At 39.3% G+C, this 19077-nt stretch overlaps 1 protein-coding gene across 1 annotated transcript in view; it reads left to right on the top strand.

Annotated features, from left to right (window-relative positions):
* The first annotated feature begins 4275 nt into the window (after positions 1 to 4275).
* TBCA (tubulin folding cofactor A) overlaps positions 4276 to 19077 on the top strand; it is a 596902-nt gene continuing 582100 nt past the window's right edge. The window contains exon 1 of the mRNA XM_044063703.1: positions 4276 to 4451. Within this exon, the coding sequence (XP_043919638.1) occupies positions 4399 to 4451 (53 nt within the window). The 5' untranslated portion in view covers positions 4276 to 4398. The remainder of the gene's footprint in view (positions 4452 to 19077) is intronic.

Raw genomic sequence — 19077 nt, 5'->3', positions numbered from 1 at the left:
CAATTGCCTGTGGGATTATCTACCATCTGTGATTAATCTCAGGATTTGTTCTTTTATTTTTTTGTGAATTTATTCACCTGGGATGTCCTTGCAAATGTTCTACTTTGATCACTGTACTACCCTAGTAAACAAACAAAATGAATAAACAAATAAATATTAGCTTTCATCTGTCTATGATTTTTGCAAAATGCCTTGATTTTGCCTTATATGTTTACCCTGTCCATCCTTCATTAAAAATTAAAATTTCTAGTATATCACTAAGGATTACAGTTGGGCAATAATGTTAGATATTAGAGTTTTATAGTTTATAATTCATTTTCTCTGGAAAATGCATGCCAGTGCAAAATCTGCTGCATTAATAAATGGATATCCTGCACTCACTCAGCCCGTGTGAAACATTAAAATATTTACTTACTGAAAAAGAAACAGAGAGAAGGAGACCCAACCTACTAGTGCAGGATGTGCAGGAAAGATCTGAGTTTTTATCATCAAAGTGAGAAGTGTGATAATGCAAATATAAGAAGTACTGCCCTTATAAGTCAGTGGAAAGCCAAAGTTTATGAACAAGAAATAACAGTAAAATGAAACAACAGAATACCTAGTAAACTGGATTTTCAGAGCAGGAAGACATTCTGTCATTCCACAAGAAAGAGAAAGACTGCAAGTAAGTGCAAGAAATAGTTGCACTTGATCTTTAACTATAGGAGAATAAAACAGAATGCTCACAATTTTTGTGCACTTCAAGAGGACAGCCGCCTGCTAATGGTCACATTTTGCAACATCCACGATGCCTGTTGATACAAACAAAAGACTATTCTAGCAAAATAAGCTGAATGCCAATAAGAAATCAATTGAAACACTAATCATTTTGTGAAATACACTTCACAAATATGTTAACTCTCAGAATGATTTTAAATATTTGTCAACTACTCTCACTCAGTCTGAACAGAGACCCTGATTTCCTGACAGGTGGTATCAAAACTGTTTAGTACACAGTACACCAGATTACATGACCAACAACTTTAAGATGGCATCAATAATTTAAAGAAAAAGTACCCACCATACCTCTCAACTGTCCAGATTTTTGCTTAATGTCCAGATTTTTTCCTCATATTTTGCTGTGTTCCTCATAAAATCTGTAATTTTCTGAATTTTTGTGGTAAATCGTTCAGGACTGAATTCACTAAATAATGACAGGCATTTGAGTTTCAGATTTCATATCCTTCAGAAAATATATGGTAAAAAAAATCTTTTATTCTAGCAACTTTCTAAGTTTATAAGATCAATATTTAAAATGTGTCCCTATTTTGGGCCTTTGCCTCCCCATTATTTTTGTGTTTGTCTGATATTTTGTGCTAAGAGATTGAGAGCTATGGGTCTCACATGATATATCTCTCTTATTCAGAAGTAAAAATAAATAACTTTGTGTTATGCATTTTGCAATATCATTCATTGCCATGTGTCTTTGATAATATGCTTATATTTTTGCACTCTGGTTTCTAAATTTGAATTCTAAGCAGTATTCCACAACCTTAGTGGGTTGAAGTTGGAGGAACCATATGCTATTCTTTATACCTATTTCAGCTCTCAAAAACGTTTACAGTTACACATATTTACAAATATGGTTAGTATAACTTCAGTTAGTAGTTCTTTTATTATTATTACTATTATTATTATTATTATCAGAATGAATTCTTTCCATCTACATTAATGCTTTGCAGTGCACAGGACCTCCAACTACAACACTCCGGCATACCTCTCAACTGTACAGATTTTCGCAGAATGTTAAGATGTTTGCCTCATATTTTTGGTCTGTTCCTCATAAAAATTGTTTTTTTTTTTTTTTTTTTTACAAATCATTGGGATAATCCAAAGATTAAAGTTACTAAATAATGACATGCATTTGAGTTCCGCATACCTCTCAACTATACAGATTTTCGAAGAGTATCCAGATTTTTCCCTCACATTTTTGGTCTGATAAAATTTGTGGTTTGATGGCAAATCATTATGGATTGAAGTCACTAAATAATGACATTCATTTCAGTTTCAGACTTAAATATCTTCCAGGAAATGCATGGTAACACAAATCCTGTTACTGTAGCAATTTTCTAAGTTTATGAGAGCAATATTTAAAATCTGTCCCTATTTTTAAGCTGTTGTCCCCCCATTACTTTAGGTTTTGTCCAGATTTCTTGTACTAAGAGGTTTAGAGGTATGTTCACATCCTTCAGAAAAATACGTGCTAACACAAATCTTGATATTTTAGTAACTTTCTAAGTTTATAAGAGCAGTATTTAAAATGTGTCCCTATTTTTGCACCCTTGTCGCAATTATTGATAGACTCACCAAACTAGGCATCAACCCCTATATCATTAGCTGGGTTGCAAATCACAGCTAGAACCCACAGTGTGAAAGTAGCAGACTCCAAGTCAGACTGCTGACCAGTCACGAGTGGAGTTCCACAGGGATCGGTCCTGAAGTCCTCTCCTGTTTGGCATCTACCTCTCAGAAGTCCAGGCCAACACAGAGGGAGTCTGGCTGACCAAGTTCGCTGATGACTGCAAGCTGGGAGCTATTATTAACTCCCCAAGTGATGTAGACATCCTACAGAAAGGCCTCACTGAGACCAATGACCGGTGTCAAAACCATGGCCTTAAGCTTAATGCCAAAAAATCATAGTCATTCCCTTTGGGAAAAACTCAGTTCCCACGAACTACCACATTGATGGTAGCCCACTGAATACTGAAGGTGTTATAAGAGATCTGGGGACACAGGTTGACAGCAACCTCTCCTTCGACCACCACATTGCCAGTGTTGTCAGAAAGTTCTTCTATGTGGCTCATTTCATTACCAAGTGTTTTGCATCCAGGAAGAAAGAGGTCATCATCTCTCTCTACTCTTCCCTCATTAGACCAATCATCGAGTATAACGCCCCATTTGGCATGTACCTCACTAAACACCTGCAACAGCTGGAAAGGCCACAAAAGTACCTCACGAAGAGGATCCTAGGCCTTAAACACATGCCCTACATGGACAGACTCAAAAAACTCCAGCTTTTCTCTGTCTCATATCGTCTATTAAGAGGCGATCTCTGCTTGACTTACAAAGTCATATCTGACCCGGCCCTGTTAGAAATGTTACACCAAAAGAAATCCCAACCCCTCCACACCACACGCTCCAGGGACCTCAGCCTCATTACCACAATCAACAGAACATGCTGGACACCTCTCAACCTCTTAGAGTAAAAAATCTGGACAAAGCCATGAAAAAAGTGGTACAAATAGAGACAATTTTTAAATATTGTTCTTACAAACTTAGAAAGTTAATAGAATAATAGGTTTCGCATTAGCATGAATTTTCTGAAGGGGATGAAGTCTAAAACTCAAATGTCTGTCATTTTCTAACTTCGATCTTTAATGATTTGCCACTGATTTGCTAGAAAGCCACAATTTTATGTAAACTGGACAAAAATATAAGGCAAAAATCTGTAGTGCAGTTGAGAGGTATGAGACGGGTAACGGGTTCATAACCCAGAGACTACCCATGCTCTGGAATATACTTCCCATACGTGTCAAGCAGAGCACCTCACTGGCCCTTTTCAAGAGAAATCTTGATGAGTAAACGGGAAATAGAAAGCTCACCATGGAGATCACTCCAGTGGCTCTACTTTACAGAGGCACTGGGAACTAACTGCGCCATGGGTAGGGTGGACAGTCCTCCCAGCTTACGTGGACCCTCCAAAAAAAATGAAAATGGCACATGTCATGTCCTAATTTTAGGACAAAATATTTCCTATATTTTCTTTAATAGTTGCATAAAACAGTTATTTTTTGTATATTTTGTCTCTGAAACACCTAAATATTACAAGCACAGAACTCAAAACTCAAATGTTACAAGAATAAGTTTTAAAAGTGCAAAAAGTGAATTTCTGTCCTTTGTACTGGCCATGGGTATGTTTTGTCCTGCAAAATCTGACGTTTCTACAAATAATGTCCCACTTTGGGCATTTGAAAAGGTGGCAACCCTAGCCACGGGCTAGGCTTGTAAAGGCTCTAGGGCCTAGTACACACCTATAAACCTATAATAATGCCAGGCTTTGTCCAGCATTCTTGACCAAGAAGATAAGCGGAATACTCACAGTTTCCCCAAAGTACATACTAACTTATTTACCACCAACCCCTCAGAAAGGGGCGTTGCTAACTGGCCAGAGTAACCTTTTCACTTCGACGAGTACGCCCACAGCCAACGTGGTTCAGTACCTACAGCTAACCTAAGCCGCGCGTGAGTACGTTTGATGACGTTATCCGGAAATTTACGAGGATTCAGTTTGTTTACATGACAGCAGAGTGTGTAGTTTTTCGCTAATTTTGCAGTAATTAGTTTATCCAGTATAGTATAATGGCAGATCCCCGTAGTCGGCAACTTAAAATTAAAACGGGTGTTGTTACACGGTAAGCGTGTGTGTGGCTCACGTTGTTGAATAGTATTGCACGTATAGAACTTGCAGTGAAAGCGGCTTGCTAGTCCATGCCCATACAAACTGACACGGGTATTTTCTGCAGTGCGGGGATTTTTTATTTTTGTTAAGACTGGCCTGGGTATAACTAAAATTACCTGTTATAGTTGAAGTCCGCAGTGGTATTGTTTAGGACGTATTGTTGGGTGTGTATCTTGCAGTACGTATCTGGGATGCATTTAATGTTGGGCGTTGTTCATTCAGGTTTCGAATGTTATTAGGCCAGGATAAATTAAAAACTGTTTTCGTACATTGTTTCATCTTTCATTTTAACTGTACCGTCATTGATACTACGAAATAGTTTTGTGTTTATTTTTTTGTTTTATTTATGCATATTTTTTTACTTTTTGTTGAAGTAGCTTAGCAGATTATAAGTTACCATCGCTGTTTCATCCATTCATGGTGTATTACATGTTAATAATGAGGAATAAGCCAGTTATGAGACACGTTGATTGTTTTATTGATTGTGTTGTTTTCGTTTGAGTGCACATCAGGTATAAAGTGGTAATGTACTCCCTAGACGCAGAAGCCATGTTCGCAAACAGAGATGTTATGTGATGTGCTTGTGACATGCCTCAAGACTGTGCCTAATTATGAAGAATATTCACAAGATCTTTAACACATTCACTTTTATTTGTTTTAAAATAGTTATAGTAAATAATATTGAATTATATTATTAATAGCTTTTAATCCTGCGGTAAGTTTTTTTATGACAGTTGTTAGTGTTACACATTACTCATGTACCCCACTTTGAGTAAGTAGTATTCCACGTTTTGGAGATGGAAGGTCTAGCGTTATTGTATGTGAAGTGGACCTCAACCGGTCGGGGACAAATCCAGAAATCGGGGGCAATCAGGGACACTTAAAATAGTAGTACTGGTAACGTCAGAAGAAAATGCGTATTAATGTACACATTTTCTGACGTAATTATTTATTAAATGAAACTTTCCACCTTTTCTCCAGAGGTTGCTAGTTTTAAGAGGGGTATAGCTAAAAATTTGAGTCGAAATAAGGAAAGTCCCTGAAAATCAGGAACATTTGAGAGGTATAAATGGAACTGCTATTTCCAAATTTGTACAACGTGAAATTATTCAGTAGTAGTTTGAAGAGAAGTTGAGTAGAATAGCCAGATAAAGAAATTACTTTAGTTTTGTGTTGGCCATCATGACTAGTATTTTTCATACCTTTCTGCTGTCCAGAATTTTCTAAACAGCTTCTGCCTTTGCTTTACATTTTACTCTTGTTCCCTGTAAAAGTTGTACTTTTTTTATCATTGGCATTTAGTACAGAGGGTAAAGGTTGTGAGCTGTAGGTCCAGTGGTATAGAGTTTGATTTCTCCCAACCCTCATTTGCCTGCTGTGTGACCTTGAGCAAGTTGTTTAACCTCTCATTGCTCCTTGGTCACCCCTGAAAGGAACTGTATGTCCAGTGGACCTACTTTATCAAATGGGTATTATGAATATTGTTGTTATTATTACTCAGTAGTAAATCACTGAGGATTACAGTTGGGCAGTAATAGCAGGCATTACAGTTTCATACTTTTATTGTTCTGAAAGTGCATATTGATGCAATACATTTTGCTCTATTAACTTAAAAAAAAATAAAGTATTATTTATAATTGTTCCTGAATTTTGGGCCTTTGTCCTCTGCCCCCCCCGACACACATTATTTTTTACTTTGTCCAGAATTCTTGATAAAATAAGTTGAGAGATTTGATAGTGTCTGGGATGATGACATGGGTGTGGAAAAGAGCCTCATCATTTAGTAAGTAACCCACTTCATCTAAGAAGGGTTGAGATCATGCTGTTTCTGGAGCTGCTACAAAAGAGTAGGCGTCAGGTTTTCAGATTCTTGTTTCTTTCATATTTTCCAGTCTGGTGTTCTGGTGTGTACCAACTTAATTGGTATTGGTATTTCTAATTTGAAATGCATCAAACTGTCATCTGTATTTACAGCGTGCATGAATGTTTTGGCATAATTTTGCAACACATACACCACCACTAATATATTTTTGAGAATAGGGTAGTCATGCTGTTTGCATAACTTTTAGAATGATGTGTATATGTTCTGGTATGTGTATTTTAGAGCAGCCATATGGGCAGCCAGTGCTTTACATTAGAACTCTTTGTAAGGGGGTGGCACCCTGCTTAACCTCAGTCTAGGTAGTTCTAAAGGGGGGTGGCAGTTGGCCCCTGCCATACAAGTGGAAGTTAATAACAGCACATTTCCCGGATGTAGTTGCCCTGCTATATACCATTAACTTTTGAAGTTACGCTATCTGTTTGAGGGAGAATAGGCATAGTAAGTCAGTGCTGAGTTTTGTCTGTGTACTTTATAAGGTCTTGTACTGCGCTTACATTTTCAGAGTATTTATTTGGACTTTAAACAACACTTTTCATAGTTGACTACTAGGTTAGTTGACCCTGTGGGCCGTTTTACACTTGGCCAATTTCTTCCCCAAGGTGAGAATCAAACCCTGTACTTTGTGTCTGTGAGGCAAATTCCTTAATCATTACGCCCAACTCCCTTATAGAATAGTACTAGGCTGACTGCCCTTATGGGCCATTTTAAGCCTAGCCTGTTACTCCATGTGAGAATCAAACAGTGCACGTTGTCCGTAAGGTAAACACCTTAACCATTATGCCAAAATCCCCCTTTTTTGGCATGTGTACTAGTTTCTTGACTTTGACATTGGCATTTGGATGGAAATATTCAGCTTTCTGAGTAGAGCACTTCTTTTGATTTTTCCTGTTTAATGTGTTATCAAGGAATATGTCATGATGGTATTAAACTAAAACTGTCAGAGCTGCAGAGCCTATGGCAGCAAAACCAATGATACGGTCTCAAGTAGTAGTCATATCTTGTGAGGTGTAAGTGAAATAAATAAAATGTATGTTTTTCTACAGCAAGTAAATATATAATATTTGTGAGTGATGAAATTAGGATGTTAAAATGGTATGTGCTTCTACACATTGTGAAACAATTTTAGATTTCCTTCCCAGTTAGCTATTACTGATGCTTTTTTAATCACTCTGTGTTTCTGACAGTTAGTGGTTTCATTTCTGATGTTTACCTTTCTTTCATACATCCAGGCCTTCTTATAAAGCTATTTAGGATTTATAGCATTAGGACTAACCCTGCTCTGCTGATCTGTCATTATCCAAAAGCAGATACAAGTTTAACTAGTTGGTCTCAACTTGTCCATTTAAGCTACATTCTGACTTAAATATAGGCTGAGTGGATCACTATTAAGAATACACTGACCATTCTAGATACACTTTCTGATCCACATCTGCTGCTGACCATTATGAACTAAGTGGTGTACTGTGTAAATTTTTGCCATTTTGTGGGTCGTAATTTCCATGCTTTAAATACAAAACCTAATAACGATAGGCTTATCATTCTGACTTGGAGCCAGGTTGCCCTATCCATATTTTACTTCATGTAAGCTAACCCCAAAATCCAGAGGCTTTTATTTTCTCTATATGGCAAATGATTTCTCATTGCTTCAATTACTCCATCCCACGTCGCCCTAGTGGATGGGATATTCCCATATTACATGACTGTAATCTTCTGTAGCTGAACATCTCCATCATTTTGACCCTGTAGATCAGTTCCTCTGATAAAAATCTCAGTAGGGAATGTTTCGATGAAAGACGAGATTCCTTTAAGTTCATAGGTAAAATTTATTTGCAGCCCTGGTCAAAGTATGTTATAACCCTCAAATACAGCAACAGTTATACTACTGGTACTCCTTTTGTAGATGGCAAGAAAATTGCTGAAAAACCTGGGTATTTCCATGGTTGCTTCCGGTCAAAGTCCACCTGAAATTTCATCTCCTGGCTTCAGAATTCCTACGTATGTGAGGCAGATGTCTCCAACACTGTGCTTCCAAGCCATTCTTTTAACAACTTTTCTCCAAGTGATTCGCATTATACTCTATTACTACTACTGCGGTATGTTGTGTATACTCACTGCCATTAGTTTTTGCCATGATATATGGTGGTTGTGTTCATGCATGCTTTTTGTGTGTGATCTGTGTATATATGTGTGTGTGTGTGTGTGTGTGTGTGTGTGTATAATATAATATGTGCGTGCACATAAACAGCATTTCTGATGCATCAGGTAGCTGTTATGCCACCATGTCCCCCTTTTAGTATAAAAAAATCCTGGTTCTATACCAAAGTGTATTTCTAGCCGCTTATACAAGGCCATGTGGCAGTTCCACTGTGACAGTTAATAACTAAAAAAAAAAAAAGTAATGTATGGAATTCCAGTAAATCTGTATGAGGCATTTCATTTCAGTTCTCAGCTGGATTAGCTTCTCTGGTGTCTGCAAGTCCTCCTTGTGTCTACATGGGTTTTTCCCACGTGCTTTGGTTGCTTTCCACCTCTTGACATGCAGTAGGTTGGTTGGCATTCTTTCAGTTTGCCTGCAGATTTGCATGTAGTATTTGAGTGAGTGTATCTTTTGTGGCAGACCATTGCCCTGTCTATAATGAGCATCAGTGCTGTGCATTTGTTGGTTGCCAGAAGAGAGAGAATAGTATCCTTGCCTTCCTGTAAAGGATGCAGAAGTTTATAAGAATGTTGGATTGGTTGGTTGGTACAAATACATGTTCAAGACGGACAATCTTCCAAGAATGTCACTGCATCTGTATCCTTATTTACATGGCAGCACACTACTTTTATCAGCACAGTGGAGTTTTGGCCTCACTCTAAATGCGAATAACATTTCAGTGTTGATGCTGTTTTGTTTTGCAAAAAGTTCATTTAGAGTCCATGTAGGCCTTCTATGCCAGGCAAAGACCACCTCTTAGAAGTATGTATGATACAGTGTAAAGAGACTGGACTTTGAGGTGAGCAGTGTAGGACATTGTGTTTACTCTCTGTATTCTTTTTGTAAGGCATCTTTCTGGACATTCCAGTTGCTACATGTGTCTAGTCAGGTACATTCTGAAGGGGCTATTATACTCTATGATGGGTTTGATTAGGACCGAGAACAGTGGTATGATGACATCTCTGGACATAGATGCCTTGCCCTTGCTTATGAACTGTGCAACATAGGATTGTCTTGCTACCTTGGACACATGTTGGCTGAAGGCTAGGTTACTATTTACATGAGTTCCCAGATCCCTGGATAGCAAACCGGCTTTTAAAGGTGTTTTATTGATGGCATAGTTACCCTGGGTGCAGACTTCCCAAAGAGGACTGTAATGCATTTTTTGGTTATTGAGTTTTAATCCATGGCTTTGGCACCAAGCATTTTGTCTGTATTAGATCTTCCTGAATGGTGTTCTCATGTTGGGGGGATTAAATGTCTGCTCCCAGGGTACAGTCATTGGCAAACTCGGTTACCTAGAGGCCTTTGACATTCAAGAAGTAGATGTGCCAAAGAGGAGTGAGCCTAACATAGAGCCTTGGAGGACTCCACTCACCTCTTTGTGGAGATGATTGGTCGACTGGTCTGGATAAAACAAACATCCGTGGGTTCTGTTCAAGTAGCTTTATTACACAAAAACACATCAGAAATGAGGCTTTGTAACTTAAACTTATAAACAGACTGACTACCACACTTAAATATGTTAACGCACTGTCGGTTCTCTCAAAATAGTACTGCTGCCTGCACATGCCTACATATGCAAATGCTTCTTAAAGGTACATACACATGCTCTGCTCTACACCCTCCCTCTTTGAGAAATAGTCCATAATACGAAATGACCGTATTCAATGACATGCAATTTATAGAAATGATCTTTTGACTTGCAGTTATACAGAATTAATCATTTGACATGCAGTCATACAAAATTAAACACAAAACAATCATGTCCAGGTTGTTATGCATTTTACACTGGGTCTAGAAATTCGACTTGACCCTGTAACATAAGTCAGAATCGGATCTAGCAGTACTTGACCCTGTAACAAAAGTCAGAATTGGATCTAGCAGTGGGGATGGTCTTCAAGGAATGTTCAACTTTGGGGACATCTGGGACATCAGGAATGAGAATGGACACTGTGACATGTTATTCGGTTTGAACATTGTCAGGGTTGGTCTGAGATCTAGAGTCTGTATCACAGGTATGATCCTGCAATATCGTTTCTGATACAGGAAGATGATGTCTGCGGTTTCTCCTGTACTCTATACTCTGATCCCGCTAAGTAGGATCTCAGCTCGGCACATACATCTCTCACTTGACCAATTCAATCAAAGCCTTTCGCAGTTTGCATTCTCACTGTCTCTCCTTTTAACGGATGAAGAAATATGCTCGTTTGTCATAGCTGGACTTCTGTGAAGAACGTGTCTTAAAAGTTGGACTTTGACTGCTCTGTTGTTTTTATTATTAGGTACCAGCAGACGAACTGATTGGCAAGGTTGTTTGTCTAGATAGAAGTCTATGAGCAGGCGGGCCAAGTAGATTGTCACTGGGTATATTTCGAAGATTAAGCAAATTCAAGAAGATATTGGTATTGTCAAGCTTTGGCTTCTCCGGTAATTGCTTTACAGTCTGTACTGCATGTTCAGCAAGGCCGTTTGATGCATGATATTCAGGACTGCTAGTAACATGGATAATGTCCCATTCTTAGCAAATCTTTGAAACAATTGACTGGTAAACTGAGAACCGCTGTCAGAAATAACTGTGTGTGGACTGCCATTGACTGAGAAATGACATTTCATCTTGGTAATAACATCACTGGACATTAGGTTAGGTAGCAAATTGATATCAAACCAGTTCAAGTAAGAGTCTGCCAACACAAAGTAATGTTGACTGTTCTATTGAAATATGTCATTTTACTACTGTTGACCAAGGTAGTTCAGGAATTTGGCTTGGCTGAAGTGGCTCTCTTTGTAAATGCGGCTTAGTTGCACACCGAACGAGAAAAAAGCACTTTATCAATGTCTTTTGTTAGAAAAGGCCAAAATACTAGTTCTCTCGATGTTCTTTTGGTAGAATCAGAACCTGGGTGGCCATGATGCAAAGTCTGAATGGATTCATGCTGTAAGGAAGTAGAAACAATTACTTTTGGACATTTGAAAATGATACCATCTTCCATCAGCATCTCATCTCTGTATGGAAAGTAAGGTTGTACTTCTGGCGATACACAGGATTGCTTTGACAGCCATCCTGCATTGATGAAGTGGTTGAGCTTTTGCAAAATTGGATCAGTCTTTGTATGATCTTAGCTCAAGTCACATGGTAGAAAAATTATGCACTTCCATGACATCAAAGTGAAAATTCTCTGCATCAAGCTTTTCCATAGTATTTCTGGGCTATCTGGATAAGGTATCAGCCAGATGAAGTTTACCCCTTGTATAGACCACTTTGAAATTATAGTTGCAGTTTGAGCATCATTCTTTGTAGTCTTGCTAAAGCAGAATGCATGGGCTTCTTTAAAATAGTAACTAGAGATTGATGGTCAGTTTCTATCTGGATTGCTTCGCCATAAATATAATCTTGGAACTTTGAACATGCAAACGCAATTGCTAAAATTTCCTTCTCAGTTTGGGTAAGAGTTCTAGATGTGTAGGCAACAGATCTGCCCTCTTGAAGAATAAATTCACCAAGACCAAACTTTGAAGTATCACAAGTTCATAGGTAGGTACTAGGCTATCGGCCCTAGGGCCCATACAAGCCTAGCCAAAAAATGTACCCTGGCTTTCGCCACCCAAGAAAATTATTTTCCTGTGCCCCTGTCGAGCAGAGCCACAGAAGTGATCCCCGGGGTGAATTTCCCATTTCCCATCCAATCATCAAGATTTTCTTGAAGAGTGCTAATGAGGAGCTCTGTTTGACATAGATAGGTAGTCTGTTCCAGAGTATGGGAAGTCTCTGGGATAGGAATCTATCCCTCCAGCATGTTCTGTTTATTGTGGTGACAAGGTTTAGGTCCCTAGAGCGTGTAGCTCGGAGGGATTGGGATTTCTTTAAGTGGAGCATGTCCAACAGCTCTGCGTTGTTGTGGCTGGTTTGTGGACATCATAGTATCTTAAAGTAGGAGGATTGGCAGTTTGCTGTTTGAGTTTATCAAATGCTCTCTGGTGGTGGTCTAACCATGACCAGGCAAAATTGTTACATGTCAGCACTCTTAAAGGCACTGATAACTCACTAACGTCCGGGATAAATTTGCCCAAATAGTTAACCATACCAAGAAAACACTGTAGAGCTTGGACATTGCCTAGAGCTGGCATTTTTAGAAAGGTTGCTTGTTTAGAAGGATCTGGTTGTAAGCCTGTACTGGTAAATAAATGCCCTACAGTAACTTCTGGTAGTCTGAATTTGCACTTCAGAGGATTGAGCTTTAAATTCACTTCACATGCTCTGTCCAAAACGTTCCTGCCATACTCTGCTTCACCATTATCTCCAACCGTTAAATCATCAACTATTATTGCACGTGGGTAGCCTGAAAAAAATTGTTCCATTGCATGCTGAAAGACTTCATTGGCAGAATTTATTCCAAAAGGCATCCTGAGGAACTCTGTCTACTAACGGGGGTACTGAATGTAGTTAGTATCGAATATTTGCAATCTGTCATCACTTGCCAAAATGAACTCTGTGCTTCTAAGACGGAAGAAAACAGTGGCATTTGGCATGAGGGTTGCAGTTTCCTCGACTGTACTAATAGGATGAGGAGGTCTTTTTATTGCCCCGTTAAAGTCTCTTGGGTCAATGCATATTCTAATTTTTATCTGAATTTTTCTTATGAGAAGCTACCATGGAAGATACCCACTCAGTTTGTTCTGTGACTGGACAAATCACACCTTGCTGCACCATTTTGTCTAACTGGACCTTGGCTTTGTCCTGCATAGCTATTGGAACTCTTCTTGCTGGTTTGACCATTGGACTGACCTCTGGGTTGATTGTCATGAAGTACACAACTGGAAGTTTGCCTAGCTTATCATACATATCAGCATACTCTGAGAAAATAGCATCAGTAAAGCTGGAACTGGGACGTGGTTACATGATGATCTTCTTTGGTAAAAGAAAGCAGTTTCATTCTCAAAACTGTCTCTGAGACCTAATAATGACTGCACGGGTCTTCAGTCTACATACAATTGCAAGCTGTAACTGTTCCCAGCTGAATAGCATGAAAGCGCTACTGAGCCTTTGGTTTAACTCTCTCTCTTCACCTCCATAAGCAACAAACTTTGCACAGTTGACCAAATTAAGTTGCTCACCAGCCATCACTTTAGCAAATGTTTCTGCTGACATTACATTAAACTTTGAACCAGTGTCTACTTTGAGCTGTGTGGGCTTACCATTGATTAGGACAGTACAAAATACTTCATTCTTTGCCAAGAAATCCACAGCATTAACCTTTTCATCAACCACTGATACACCATCTACAAAGAAAGTAAGGTTGCAGCTTTGTCTATATGATCAACTTGCTTTTTTGACTGACCTTTCTTATTAACCGAGGCTTGCTTGATTTACTAAACTTTAAATAAATGGTTCCATTTTTTACACTTGTGGCATTGTTGACATGTTAAGCATTTTTCTCTTTTAGACTGACTGGCACCACGATTACAACAGTTAACGATAAGACTTGATTTAGGTTTTGCTGACTCACTCTTGTACTGTATTGAGCATGCTGTTTTTACTGAGCTAGTCTTGGAACTTGCTAAAAAGTTATGGGGTCTCCCTGCAACACCCACAGGGGTTGCTGCTGTCATGTGCTTAGGCCTGTTTCTGATTGCCACATGTTGCATGCTGTTTGTTTGCTCTAGAGGTTGCTGAAACTATGCTCTTATCACTTGTAAGCATACTTGTGTGCCTTTTTGTGGGCTCATGGATTTGACAAATCTCTATGGCTTTGCTTTACGTCAAATTACTGTCTCGAAGCAAAATCTTTCTCACTGCAGCACTGTTGACATCCCACACAAGTCTGTCCTTTAACTCCTCTTTCAAGTCACCAAATCTGCATGTTTTAGTTTTGATTCTCAAGTCAGTAATATAAGCTTCAAAAGTTTCACCTGGCTTTTGGTTTATTGTATAAAATAAGTGCTTCTCTGATGTAACATTTGTTTGGGGGTTGCACATTTCTCTAAATTTACATTTTAGGCATTCAGGGTCCTCCCTGGATTCAGCTGGTACCACAGTATGCCCCCTCTCCTGCATAAACTTCTGGTGCATTCACAAATTAATGCTCTCTTTCAATAGCCTCTGATCCAGCTAAGTTAAGCAAAGTAAATGCCCTTGTACACGTGCGTCTGTCAGAAAAAGCTGCTTGTATGAAGATGATATATTCCTGCTCGAATACTCTCGTGTATGAACACACACACTATATATATATATATATATATATATATATATATATATATATATATATATATATAAATAATGCCAGAACATTATGCCCAGTAGCACAAACTCTTTGAAATAACTGCACTGTACCAAATAAGTGTCTGTAGCTTAAGAACACTCAGAAATCGCTGTACTTTGTAAAACCACTCCTTATCGGTGTAAGAAATACTTTTGAAATGACTGCACTTTGCGAATAAACTGTACACGGCAGAAAAAGCTCCGAGTAAGAAACACTTTGAGATGAATGCGCTTTGCAAATAAACTGACATACGTCGAACAACTCCTAGTTTTGCTTTGAATGATTTCAGTCAATGCAAAATAGTAGTTTGTGCCCAAAACAGTCGCATAATTTGCCCTTTTATTGTACTTGTTATGCCCTCCTATCATGCTCATTATACTTTTCTTGTGTCAGTTTTACTTTAAACATGCTCTTTGTGCAAACCAGAGGTAATTTTGAGCCCCATATTAATAGTTTTGTTAGTTTTATCAACTATCATGGTTTCGAACATTTTGTTTAATAATGCAGTTTGTGCTTTTTGTTTGCTTAGTACGTTTTGGGATACGTTTGATTAATTATGCGTTTTGCACTTTATAAATGTTTACTTGGCAAAGAAATTGAAACTAATCTGTGCAGTTTTTCTTACATTTAGCTCGTTTCTGGCCTTTTTCGTTTGTCTGAGCTCCATTTCACTCAACCTGCTTAATCTGCCTTCACCTTTTATTTTGCACCTCATGGCTTGAAGTAGCTCTTCTTATCCCAATTCTGGCACGTTGCTCTTCTGGTCAGGATAAAACAGACATGGGATGTGCTCAAGCAGCTTTCTTACACACAAACACATCAGAAATGAGGCTTTGCATCTTAAACTTAAATAAACTTATAAACTGACTAACACACTCATACATGTTAACACTCTGGCTGTTCTCTCAAAATAGCACTGCTACCTGCTTGTGCTCAGTATTTATATACACATGCCTACATCCGGAAATGCTTCTTACAGGTACATACATACTCTCAGATCTACAGAGATCTCAATGATTTGTAACCTTCTGGGTCCTATCAGCCAGATTAGCTATCCTGTGTGTCATAAATTTGGTTTATATTTAGTTCCGTAATTTTGTTGACAATACTCAAGTAGGTTTTTGTACCAAACTTCTTAGCCAGGTCTAGTTAGGCAATATGTACTATTTTCCCTCATACATTGCCTTGGTGACCTTTTCAAAGAAGCCCACCAGATTCATTAAGCAAGTCCTTCCTTTGACAAAGCCAGACTGCGATAGATCCAGTGTCTGGAGGTCTATGACCTTGTTGATGATTTCGATAATTCTTTCCATGGCTTTACAAATAAGACTAGTCAGACTAATGGGTATGTAGTTTCCAGGATCTGTTGAAGGTATTCCTGTTTTGAAGGGGGATGACCATGTGGCGCAATGCTTGTTTTAAGCCTGTGACTCCAAGGGTCCTGATAAGTGGAATTGTGTACTCGTTGGGAGGCATCCTGAGATGGTATCGGGGCCTATTGAGGCATTATTCTTGGGTTGGTGAGTGCAGCCAGTATATGCTCCCTAGTTACAATTGGAGGGATTATGTTTGAGGATATTTTTGGGGGCTGGTTGAGCGTGAGAGGGGAGTAAAGTTGGAACTGAATTTGTTGACTAACAGATTTGTTGTATCTCTAGGTTTGGTTAATGTTTCGCCATTAACTACCAGTTCAGCACAATACTGTGTGCTCCCCTTGAGGTTTCTGGTCTAACTGAAGAAGGCCTTGTGGTTATCTTTCACTTGGGAGGCCATCTTAACCTCAAAGTTGTCTTTGCTTGCCCTCACTTGCCCTCTTAGTTGCCTATTTAGTTTGATCTGAGAGTTTTTATCCTTATGAGAATTAGGTTTCCTGATTTTTGCCATAATTGTTGTATATAGGTTCATAGGTAGGTACTAGGCTATTGGCCTTAGGGCCTATATAAGCCTAACCAAAAAGGTACCCTGGCTGTCGCCACCCAAGAAAATTGTTTTCCTGTGCCCCTGTCGAGCAGTGCCACAGAAGTGATCCCCGGGGTGAATTTCCTATCTCCCATCCAATCATCAAGATTTTTTTTTTTTTAAAGAGTGCTAATGAGCTTTGTTTGATATAAATAGGTAGTTTGTTCCAGAGTTTGGGAAGTCTCTGGGACAGAATTTATCCCTCCAGCATGTTCTGTTTATTGTTGTGACAAGGTTTAGGTCCCTAGAGCGTGTAGCTCGGAGGGAAGTGGAGCATGTCCAACTGCTCTGGGTTTGACATAGCTTTGTATGTTAGGCAGAGATCGCCTCTGAGTAGGTGATATGTGACGGAGTAAAGCTGGAGTTTTTGAGACTGTCTGCATAGGGCATCTGTTTGTGAGGTATTTCTGCGGCCTTTCCAGTTGTTGTAGATGTCTTGTGAGGTACATACCAAAAGGGGCACTGTATTCTATAATGGGTCTAATGAGTGATGAGTAGAGGGGAACAATGACCTTTTTTTTTTTTCCTGGATGAGAGACCTTTTGTGATGAGAGGTGTGCCATGTAGAAGGATTTCCTGACTACTGTGGCGATGTGATTATCAAAGGAGAGACTACTGTCCACCTGTGTCCCAAGGTCTCATCACACTTCCAGTGTTAGACTACCACCTATGTGGTAGTTCATGGGTACAGAGTTTGTACCAAAAGGGATGACTGCACTATTTTGGCATTGAGCTTGAAGCCATGGCTTTGACACCAGGCATCTGTCTCAGTGAGACCTTTTTGTAGGATGTCCACATCGTTAGGAGTTTCGGTTTATGGCACCTAGTTTGCAAACATCTGCGAGCTTAGTTAGCCAAAGACTTTGTGTTAGCCTGTATTTCAGAGAAGTAGATGCCAAACAAGAGAGGACCCGGGACTGAACCCTGTGTTACTCCACTCGTCACTGGTCTGAAGTCAGATTTGGAGTCTGCTACTTTCACAGTGTGGGTTCTGTCAGTGAGCCAGTCAGCAACCCATCTTGTGACATATGGATTTATACCTAGTTTAGTGAGTTTGTGTAATTACAGAGTGGGGGATGGTGTCGAAAGCCTTGGCGAGATCTAGATAGGCTGTGTGAACCACCTTACCCTCATCTACGGCTTTGGTGACCACTTCAAAGAAGTCTATCAGGTTTAGGAGATGTCTGCATTTTACAAACCTGAACTGGGTGGGGTCCAGAGTTTGGAGATTACCAATGTCATTGTTTATAAGTTCCATAGCCTTGCAGACCAGGCTCATCAGGCTAATGGGGTGGTCTTCTTTAATTTGAGATGCCACCAGGGGGTGGTTCATTTCTGGGGCTTGGCAGATACAGCCACCTCTCTGCATCAATTGTCATGGTTATTCAGAATTTATGAGAGTATTTCAGTATAGGCTGATTGGAAAGGTATTGAATTTTGACAAACCATTACTTAATAACTGATAATTTGCCTTGCAACTGCTACTGGTTTTAATGGTATTATGGAGTTGATTTTGATGTAGGAGACAGAGTTATGGTCAGACCTTATGTGGGAGGATGAGACATGGAGGGAGGGGGGGCTGCTTTTTTTTCTCCTTTATGTGAGCACAAGGTCCAGGAGTCTCTGTGCTTGTAGATTTGAGGCTTTGAAGGATTCCCCGTCTGTAGAGGAATAATTTGTCTCTTATGAGTAGGGTGTCAGGTTGGATGGTAAATGTCTCCGGTAGGTTCAAGTATGCATTCTTGGGACATGGAGAGTGACCTATAGCTGGTTAGGCTATGGTACGAGATTGTCTATGGTGTTCGGCACATGGAGGAACTATAGCACATCATCCTGTTTGACCACTAGAGGAATGTTTATTATTGATTTATATCGAGACATCTTGTTGGTAACTACACAGATGTCTAGGTCCTCAACTGTGAGGAGGGCTTGGATGGAGTGTAGTTATTTATGCTTCTGGCATTGAGCACTAACATCTTGAGGGTAAGTTAAGTTGATTTTGCTATGTCAGTAGGTTTGTCAATTTGGCATTGCCTAAAAAGGCACTATGGGGATGGATAGTTTTTGTCATTATTTGAAAGCCTAGAGGGGTAAGATGCAGACAATCCTTAAGAAAGCAATGTAGTCTTTTGACCATGGCCTCCCAGGGTGAGAAATATTGGGTCCCCCTAGAATGACACCAGAAAGGTAGCCAGTAGTTGTTGAAGTCTATCATTGTTTGCTCATATTGTGCCATCATCCTCAGTGATAGTAGTACGCTACTCAGTGCTAGGCTCATACC

Source organism: Protopterus annectens, chromosome 2.part2, assembly GCF_019279795.1.
Source record: "Protopterus annectens isolate FY-2018-M chromosome 2.part2, PAN1.0, whole genome shotgun sequence".
In the NCBI taxonomy this organism is placed as follows: domain Eukaryota; kingdom Metazoa; phylum Chordata; order Ceratodontiformes; family Protopteridae; genus Protopterus; species Protopterus annectens.
This window is presented reverse-complemented; position numbering and strand designations above follow the sequence as displayed.